This window comes from Zea mays, chromosome 3, assembly GCF_902167145.1.
Source record: "Zea mays cultivar B73 chromosome 3, Zm-B73-REFERENCE-NAM-5.0, whole genome shotgun sequence".
Taxonomy (NCBI): domain Eukaryota; kingdom Viridiplantae; phylum Streptophyta; class Magnoliopsida; order Poales; family Poaceae; genus Zea; species Zea mays.
Window position 1 is genome coordinate 215,084,339 of NC_050098.1, and position 9,107 is coordinate 215,093,445.

A 9,107-nucleotide genomic window follows, 5' to 3' on the forward strand; every position below is an offset into this window, starting at 1 on the left:
GACAGCCTCCACCTGCTCGTCGTCAAGAAGCAAGAGTCCCCCGTGCTGGTACTGCCGTGCCCCTGCAGCGCATGTGCCAGTGCCACCTTCCAGCCCCAGGCTCCTGGATCCGACGGCCCGCAGTTGAACCCATCCATCGGAATTAGGGATGGTGGAGAGCAGAGTAAGAAGGATACGACCAATCACATGTGTTTTGAAGTTTGGTCACTAAATTAGATATATAATAGTTACTATACATTGGTTTGTACGAATTTGTCGATATGTCCGAGTGGTTAAGGAGACAGACTCGAAATCTGTTGGGCTTTGCCTGCGCAGGTTCGAATCCTGCTGTCGACGTTTTTCTATTTTTTGTTTGTTTTCTCTTGTCATATATCGGACCTTAGATAATTTCTTCCGTCCTATTTTTCCTATTGTATATCCAGATTTATGGTCCGTATTCATACTAGTGAGAACTTCCATCTACGGATGGTGAATACAAGGTCCAATTTCAATATATATTGGGCTGTGTTCTCTGTATCTTCTACGTATGTGATACAGACCCTCACGCTCGCTTATACAAGTTAGAATAATTTTGTGTCTAGTAATGATACAAAAAGTTCAGTTCTTATATGTATTGATTAGGTGTTGTTGTGTATTGATATCTCCACTACCACTTTGTCAAGACAGTTTTAATGAAAATATGTTTAAAATGATCTTAGCAGCCATGCATTCTTTCTTCATGGAACACCGTACTAAAAACACCAGCGCTGGCCTAGAGATGTCCAAACGGGCCGCCCGGCCCGGGCCCGGTGAAGCCCGGCCCGTTTTGGGCCCGGCCCGCCAGGCACGATTAAAAATCCGGGCCGGACCGGCTAAGCACGCAGGCTCAATTTCTTGTCCGAGCCCGGCCCGCAACGGGCCTAAACGGGCCGGGCCGGCCCGTTTAGCACGGGAAAAAACGGGCCGAAAAGCGGGCTATGCGGGCCGAAAAACACGTTTTAGTGTAAAAAAAGCGGGCTTAACGGGCTTAGAGCTAAACGGGCCGTGCCGGGCTAGCCCACCGTGCCTAATTTCCTGTCCGAGCCCGGCCCGCTTATTCGTGCCGGGCCGGCCCGGGCCCGCCTATAACCGGGCCGTGCCGGGCTCGGACCGGGCCCAAAAAACGGGCTTCGTGCCGGGCTCGCGGGCCTCGTGCTTATTGGACATCTATACGCTGGCCTGGATCTAAGACATGACACGTGGGCCTTTTTATTTTAGCCTTTTTACGAATTTATTTTACAAATACGTTTTTTTGTTTCATTTTAGAAAATAAACCCTCGGCTCGGCGGCGTCATTATTGCGAATGTCGATTTTCACTGGCGATTATCGCCTGTACAAATGATTATTTCTACTGACCTCTATTACTTATGGTTCTGAAAAATGTCAGTGTAAATAAGTTCACAATCACCTCTATAAGAGCATGTTCGGTTATTTTCAATCCATATAGATTGAAGGAGATTGATACGGATTATGAGATATTTTGACTTACTAGAGATTAAAACCCCCTCAATCCCTCTCAATCCATATGGATTACGGTAAAACCGAACAAACTCTGAAACTTTTATGCAGTTGTTGCGAACGTCGAGGAAAGGTGGGCAGTTCACAATCTGTGAAGACATCCTGAAAGCACTTTAGGAGTTTAATTTGATCTCCTCTAGCTAGAAGCACATCGATGATGTGGAGTACATCAGTCTAATTGGCACTCATGTCTTTGAATAACCTGTCATTTGACAAGATCTAGTCCCATGCATGTAATATATTAAACTGTCGTCGTTGAGTTGTGCACAGTTCGCCGGTTCGAGTAAAACTTTCGGTTCGTCACTTCGTCGTGACACAGCCAGCTCTTGGGTAGATGTCAGATCAGACGTGGACAGGAAGAACGCATGTCATCATCCCTCGGGCAAGACCCGCACCCCGTGGTCCTATTTTTGCATATAAATAAACTTGGAACTATTTACACACGTTCTTCGTTTCCAAACAGTATGGCACCATTGCACGCACGCACGCACGCAAAAACGCTACCTGTGTGCGAAGCTCTTGAGCCCGCCGGCCACACCGTCGATCTTCTGCGTGTGGAGAAACTTCTTGGTCGCCACCCTGTGGAGCTTCTTCAGCTTCCTACCGTTGCCGTCCGGATGCTTCTCGCCGCCGTCGTCCTCGGCATCCTGATGGTCCTGCCAGTGCACGGAACCGCTGTGGTGCGCCGTCTCGGCTTCGGCTTCGGCTTCGGCTTCGGCGGCGGCGTCACACTCTAGGCTAGGCCGCCTCCTGGACTTGGTGCGCTTGGGGTCGCAGGCGACGGCGTCGGCGTGGAGGACGTCCTCGATCCGAGACAGAACCGCGAAGGCTAGGCTCTCGAGGGTCCTGGAGTAGCTCTCCAGGATGGCGTACCCGACGTCCTGCAGAAACGCAACGGACAGCAGCATGCACCACGTTGGTTCAGTTCGGTGGCAAAAGCCGCAGCTGGAGAAGATGTGGCTCGTCTTTTAGTTCTGTACCGTGTTGTACTGGATCTTGCTGATGTCGAGCGCCGACTGAGGGATGCCGGGGAACCTGTGCTTGAGGATGAGCAGGGCGGTCTGCGCCCGCTCCTCGAACTCCTCCCGCTTCTCCAGGCTGACGCCGGCGGGGCCCCACGAGAGCTTGTTGCTGATCTTCCGGTGCCAGATGACGACGGAGGCCTCGATCCGGTCCTTGAGGTCCACGATCTTGTGCTCCGTCGACAGGTCCACGGACTGCAGGAGCTCGTTGGGGTCGAAGACGTCGTCGGTTATGATCTTGTACATGGAGTCTCCAAGAATGGACCTTCCGTTCTGCAAGGTGAGCAGCGCATTTTTTCCCCCTTTCTTTATCTACAGAACGAAATTTTGGCAGCCGGGCAGCCCCCGGGTCGTATGGAATATCAATCACCTTCGGCAGGGACTCGATATACTCCTCGGGGATCTCCATCTCCGCGATGACGTCGGCGTTGATGGCCATGGCCGCCTTGAGAACTTGCCCCACGAGGTCCTTCTGGTGCTGGAGCCACTTCCTGGACGCGTCCGACAGGCCCTCGGCGGGGACCCTCACCGTCGGGATCCACCATTTGTCGCACGTGCTGTCGTCGTCGTCCTCGCCCCCGTCCGCGTCCTTCGCCACGTACCAGAACTCCTGGGCCTCGCCGAAACTGTCCAGATACTCCTGTTCCGCGGCAGAAAAGAAAACAAAACGTCGAGATGAATTCAGAAAAACCCGGCCGGAGCCGTTGCATTGCATCTGTATATTTGATTGCGTGTGCTGTAAAGAAAGATACGATATCGTCGTGCTTACTAGGAGCATCGCGTCGAGTTTTCGCAAGGCGGGGATGTTGACGAGGAGATCCCCGCGCTGCTGAGTGCCCATCACCTGATTGGAGGACGAAATACATGTCAGTGCAAGCGCGCAGGGTGAAATTGGCGTCGCAATTGCTATGCTGACCTCGATGTTAGTTCCGTCCTCGGACACCTGCTGCGAGGGAGAGAATTCGACGATGTGGTCGGCGACCGACAAGAGCCAGTCGATCTCCTTGTTCCACCGCGCCCTCCGCTCCGCGGACATGGGCTCGAGGCGGCGCTGCTCCCCGAATATGGAGGCCGCGAGATTTGTGATGGCGTTGGAGAGAGCGAGAGCGGAGGACACCCCTTTGCCCGTGCCGGACATGTCCTCCCCGAGCAGCAGCTTGGCGAACTTATCCTTCATCAAATCTAAATCTGCAGTGCAGTCAATCCCAACACAGCACAAATGGTACTCATTCAGGCAGGTCACCCTGATTAAAAACTCAGACAGATGTTCTCGCAGAAGAAGAACACAAGCAGATAGATGGCTAGCAATAATAACGGTGATAGATCACATCACCTGAAGGCGGCCCACTGTCGCGGACGGTCCTCGATGGCACCGGCGGCAGGTCCTGGGACCGGCCGGGAGTGGCCCGCGAGCCGTGGCTCCTGGACAGCACCCGTCTCTGCAGCGGTGGCGCCGCCACGGTGGTGGGCGCGTCGTCGTCGTCCTCTGCCATCATGCCGCTCCTGACGCTGCTGCCACGCGGAGACGACGGCGTGGAGGAGGAGGACGAGAACGAGGGGCTGGGCGAAACGGCCCGGCGCCTCCTCGACAGGAGCCTGTCGAGGCTGTGGCCGCGCCGCAGGAACCCACCGACCATCACAGGGTCATGCGGAGAGGAAACCGTTCACGCGCGCGCCCGCCCGCCGTGATGTTGACGCGGGCCGGGTGGAGCACCGGCAGCAGGTCGAGACGGCGCTGTGTGAGCTAGCTGGACGCGTGCATGGCCCGCCCGCCGGAGCTCGATGACGCACGACGGGATGGGTCGTGAGAGCGCGCGCAAGGGAGGCAGGACACCCGGCCTGCCTTCCTGCCTCGCCACTGCTAGAGGAAGGGGAGGCCTTGGAACTTTTGTGTTGCTGTGCGTGCCTTGTGCGCGCGTGCATGGCCAGCCCTCCCCCCCGGACCGGCACAGGCGCGCGCACGATTGTCTGCCACCGTCGACGGTGGGCGTGGTCGTGCTGGGGAGCAAGCCAAAGTTGGCAAACCAAAGCCAAGCAGGGAACGCGCCGTAGTTGAGGCCAAATTTAAGTGGCCTGCTCTATTTTCCTTTTTTATAGAAAGGCCACTAGAGATTTGCCGGGATTTTATTATTAGACGACAAAAGGAGTTACTAAATTCTGGTGAATTTTATTTTTCTTTCAGGAAACGATGGCTGCATATATTCAATGCTAAAATTGCATATTTGATTTGTTGTAATTTTTTTAGATATAACCTGTATTTTTTTCCGATTTAAGAATAAAATATCTGATAGGTAAAGTCCGCATGGTAATGCTTACCCATACCCACGACATAAAATTATAACCGTTAAAAAACTGATATGAAATTATACTCATATTGGTACCCTCATGGGTAATTTTTGTACCTATATAATTTTTACTTTTTAAAATTGTGTGTAATATATTATGTAAACTTGTTGTATGTGTTGTCTTGAGTATAAGTTTGGTGTTTGGTTTTTACCGAAAACTGAAGTAAAAAACCGAAACCGAATTTCTTGGTTTTTCATTTTCTAGAAAACCGATCGATTCTGATGTCCGAAAAAACAATGTTTTTTAAAACCAAAAAGCCGAACTGAAGTTTAAAAAAACTGAATGTCCATCCCTAGATGTAGAACATGCCATTGGGGTGCTTTAAGCTAAGTATCATGGTACCCGTTGGATCTTTAAAATATAGTGGATTGCATTGTTATCTTGCACAACGTGAGCATCGAGTACGAACAAGGCATGTATAGCTAAGAATTGAAGACCATGATGAAGGGACACATCCATGTCTGAGTCCAAACCGCAAAAACCTTGATGTGCACGAGCTAATTCAGAATTATAGGAAAATACAAAACAGGGAGGGTCATTTCTTTTGACACCCCGAGAACCACTCCTAGAAAATTTATCGAACTCGTTTTAAATCCAAAATATTTTTTAAAATTTTGTTCTCAAAAGAATTGTGCGTGTTCGATCTCAACAAAGAAAAAATTGTGCGTATGATGATCTCAAAAAAATATTCGTGTGAAGTCTCGTAAAATTTTCTATAAATACTCTACACATAAATTCTTTTTAAATTCCTCCAAAATGTTTTATAGATATTTTATAAATAATTTCATAAAAATCCATATTAGAATCCCTAGAAAAATATTTTCCCTTTCTCTCTTTTTGGCCCATCTCGGTCTATATGGCTCAATTCCGAAGTCTCTCTCCCAATGGACTTTTTGTGCCCTTTGGATCTTTGGAATTAAATTCTGTTCTAATAATCATAATTTAGACATAGATCAATTAAGCTAATATAGTTTATATAGAATATATTTGTATACTACAATTGATCATATGTGAGAGATATTAATATGCTACATTTATATAATAGGGGAGCGAGCCGAAGGACGTGTTATCAATTGCAGAATAGAAACACTGAGTGATGATATATAAAATCAATTTCCACATCTCATCCTATAAATTTGATATAGGCTTATATCTGAACTTTGGAAAGTGACAGAATACTAAATTCCAGGCCAAATAACCTATTCTATTAAGTAGATTCTGATTTCTTTAAAATAAAGGGATACAAAGGACCCCTAAAGCAAAACTTAGAGTTTCCTTTGGAGCAAACTTTAGAGATACTTCTAATCATAACTCCAAAGCTTCCTCTAAATATAGCTCTAAAAGTCATTCAAATGGTGGCCTTGCCTATAAATGGAGGGACAAGGGGATAACTCAAACTCGTCCCTTGGTTGTTCACTCACTCCCACACAAACACATTACAACCACACTCTAGCCACGCTACAGCTATATGTGCAATAGTTCATCCGTTCGTTTATTATTCACCATTCGTTCATTCAATTCTTCATCATTCATTCATTGGCCTTCATTCGTTTGATGTTCATTCGTTTGTTCATCGTTTGTTTGTTTGTTGTTCGTTTATCGTTTGTTCATTATTCGTCTGGTGTTCATCCGTTCATCATGCTGCTATGCGCAGACTTTGTATTTTTCTTTTTCAGCTCACATAAATTTGTCAAGCCAATGTCTCAGTCATACAAACTCTAATAATTATGGTTTTTATTTATAAATTCATCTAAAATTAAGCTCTATGCAGCCATGATGGCCGTCTGAGCTTAGCCATTGCTCAGAATTGTCTAAGTCACAACCTAGTTTTGCATATCTATGTATGCCTCATGTGACGCTATAGGCACAAACAGTCGACACCAGCATGAACATCTGTTCATGAGCAATCCAAAAATATTTTATGTTACTATAGAACTCAAAAAAATACATTCATATTTTCAATTTTCCAAATATGCAAATTTTGAAATATTATAGAAATATTCATTTACTCCTTTTATAATTCCTCATATGAGTAAACATTTCATAGCTCCTCCATCCAAACTCCGATTTTGACAGTTCTTGTTCCTAAAATCTTATTAAACCACCCGATACCCAAACATGCCCTCCCTTGAGCATGGTTCGTAATCTAAAATAAAAATAAAAATACCAATGTCCATATTTTGCTCATAATACTTTGGTTTGAACTTAGATTTGGACAATTCTTTTACTATTATTCTCATAACTCCGATATCTTCTCTACTAAGTCGTCTTTGACCGATATACCCCAGCTTCAAATACACCTAGAAGGCTATCTTCTTCCTTCCCACACACTCGACACCACAAGCCATGTAAACCTCAGCACACTAAGTACTCCACTTTACTTTCATAAACTAATAAGAGGCCTAGTATTAGTTCATATTTGATCTACCCATAAACACAAGTAAGCATCTCCACTCCATCATGAGCAATATCACAACGCCGCATCCACTCTCATTTGGCATGCAACCTCATATTAGCAGCTTACAAATACTTGCAAAAGCAACTTGCAAGACAAGCTCTACTCAAAACTTTATTCGTCCACTCATCATCATTTATTACCATTATACTAAATATTTATTGATATACTCGTTAGTTTGTATGTTTGTTTATTCATGTTGTGTAGTTATTGTAGTGCTCGCGCTGTAACATGAAGGCCAGTTCTACAAGTCTACGCTAGACGTTGAATCTATAATTCAGTTCTACGAGCTCTCGCCTTTTCACCGGTTAAAGCAATGGTAAGCACAATGAATCCCTTTGATATATAAATAACCTACATTTCAAACACAATCCTTAGCGTGTTTTTATATATGCATTGTATTATTTTGCTGCTAAGGGACATGATGATATAACCATCCAACCTTATACATCACTTCAAAATGATTTATGCAGAAAACTCTTTACAAATTATTTCACAAAGGATTTGGAAAAAGGTGTGAGTTTTTTCAAAATAAAAAGGGGTTTGGTGTACAAAAAATAAAGTGAGCAGTTATCGTCGGCACTATCTAGACTAAGACGGTTGGAATTCTTTAATTTAAAACGAATCAGAAGGAGTTTGGCTCAACCGGTATAGGTGTGAGTAGGAAAGATTGTTTTGTCTCATATAAGGACCGAGTTGTTGTTTTAGCTTGCCAAACTCCATAAGTGCAACCACTTAAGATTGTATGGGCAATCACTTGATCAAAACATGCATACGCTATCCTCAAGATTACAGGTGGTGGGGTGAGCACCAGTAGGAAAAGGAAGGGAAAATGTTTTAGTCCTAGTGTTGGACGTAGGGGTGGCCTTGTTCCTCTTAGGGCAGTCACTAGGGTGATGTCACATAGGCAAAAGTTGAGTTTTGTCGTGTAGGCCAAAATTGGGTTTGAGTTAGGCCTCGCTACAGGGAGTGTCTCGGGTCTAAATTATGTGGCTAAAGTGAACCTGTACATAGCATTACAATATATTCAAATAGTATATGTCCACTAGTGATTTGTTTTTGAAAATATTTAGAAAAAAAGTTTCGAGAGGTACAACGGTTGAGCTATGAGCTATGGTGGAAGGGAAGTCCAGTAGCTACTTTTGGTCTTGAAAATTAATTGCAAAAAACGGAGGGAACTGCTAAGTTTTTTGGATGGTTTTGTTCATGGGGTTTTAGTTTGAAAAGGAAAGTTTTGAACTCCGTCGGAAGAAAATGAGATTTTGAAAGAACAAGTTTGCAGAACTATAACCTTGCATGTAAAATTAGATTTTCTGCAAAAATACCCTAAGCCCCATAGAGCCAATGCATTATTCCAAATTTCTCACTCCATGGGTGAAGGTGGGTTGCTGAGTATGTAAGTTCTCACCCTTGCTTATTTGTTGTTTTTTAGAGAAGAAGTGAAAGTCGCCTAGAAAGGGGGTGAATAGGCGGAAACTGAAATTTACAAATTTTAAACACACTTCAAGCCGGGGTTAGCGTTAGAATAAAAGTTAAGTCCGGGAGAGAGGGGAAAACAAATCAACCAAGAAAATAAAGCGGGTGACACGATGATTTGTTTTACCGAGATTCGGTTACAAAGAACCTAGTCCCCGTTGAGGTGGTCACAAAGACCGGGTCTCTTTTAACCATCTCCCTCTCTCAAACGGTCACTTAGACCGAGTGAGCTTTCTTCCTTGATTTCCCGGGGCACTTAGACCCCGCAAGGA

The 9,107-nt window shown here is 45.6% G+C and overlaps 1 protein-coding gene and 1 non-coding gene across 3 annotated transcripts; one reads left to right on the forward strand and one right to left on the reverse strand.

Annotated features, from left to right (window-relative positions):
* The first annotated feature begins 254 nt into the window (after positions 1 to 254).
* On the forward strand, positions 255 to 336 carry TRNAS-CGA (transfer RNA serine (anticodon CGA)). Its single transcript has one exon. It is a non-coding gene; the product is annotated as a tRNA-Ser (tRNA).
* A 1,303-nt stretch (positions 337 to 1,639) lies between these two features.
* LOC100191433 (uncharacterized) lies at positions 1,640 to 4,584 on the reverse strand. 2 transcript variants are annotated; one of them, XM_020549431.2, is made up of 7 exons: positions 3,892 to 4,584; positions 3,475 to 3,746; positions 3,328 to 3,402; positions 2,929 to 3,198; positions 2,517 to 2,831; positions 2,041 to 2,417; positions 1,640 to 1,940 (listed from the first exon to the last, which is right to left on the reverse strand). In XM_020549431.2, exons 1-7 carry the CDS (start codon positions 4,193 to 4,195, stop codon positions 1,874 to 1,876), a joined length of 1,680 nt encoding a protein of 559 aa, XP_020405020.1. In that variant the 5' UTR covers positions 4,196 to 4,584; the 3' UTR covers positions 1,640 to 1,873.
* Positions 4,585 to 9,107: the final 4,523 nt, after the last annotated feature.

Bases quoted from the DNA above. Each gene is read 5' to 3' on its own strand.
- LOC100191433 (XM_020549431.2), bottom strand. From the start codon at position 4,195: ATGGTCGGTGGGTTCCTGCGGCGCGGCCACAGCCTCGACAGGCTCCTG. The intron at 3,199-3,327 runs GTAAGCACGACG...GCCGCGGAACAG, and splicing joins AACTCGACGCGATGCTCCTA to GAGTATCTGGACAGTTTCGG. The intron at 2,418-2,516 runs GTACAGAACTAA...GCGTTTCTGCAG, and splicing joins GCAAGATCCAGTACAACACG to GACGTCGGGTACGCCATCCT.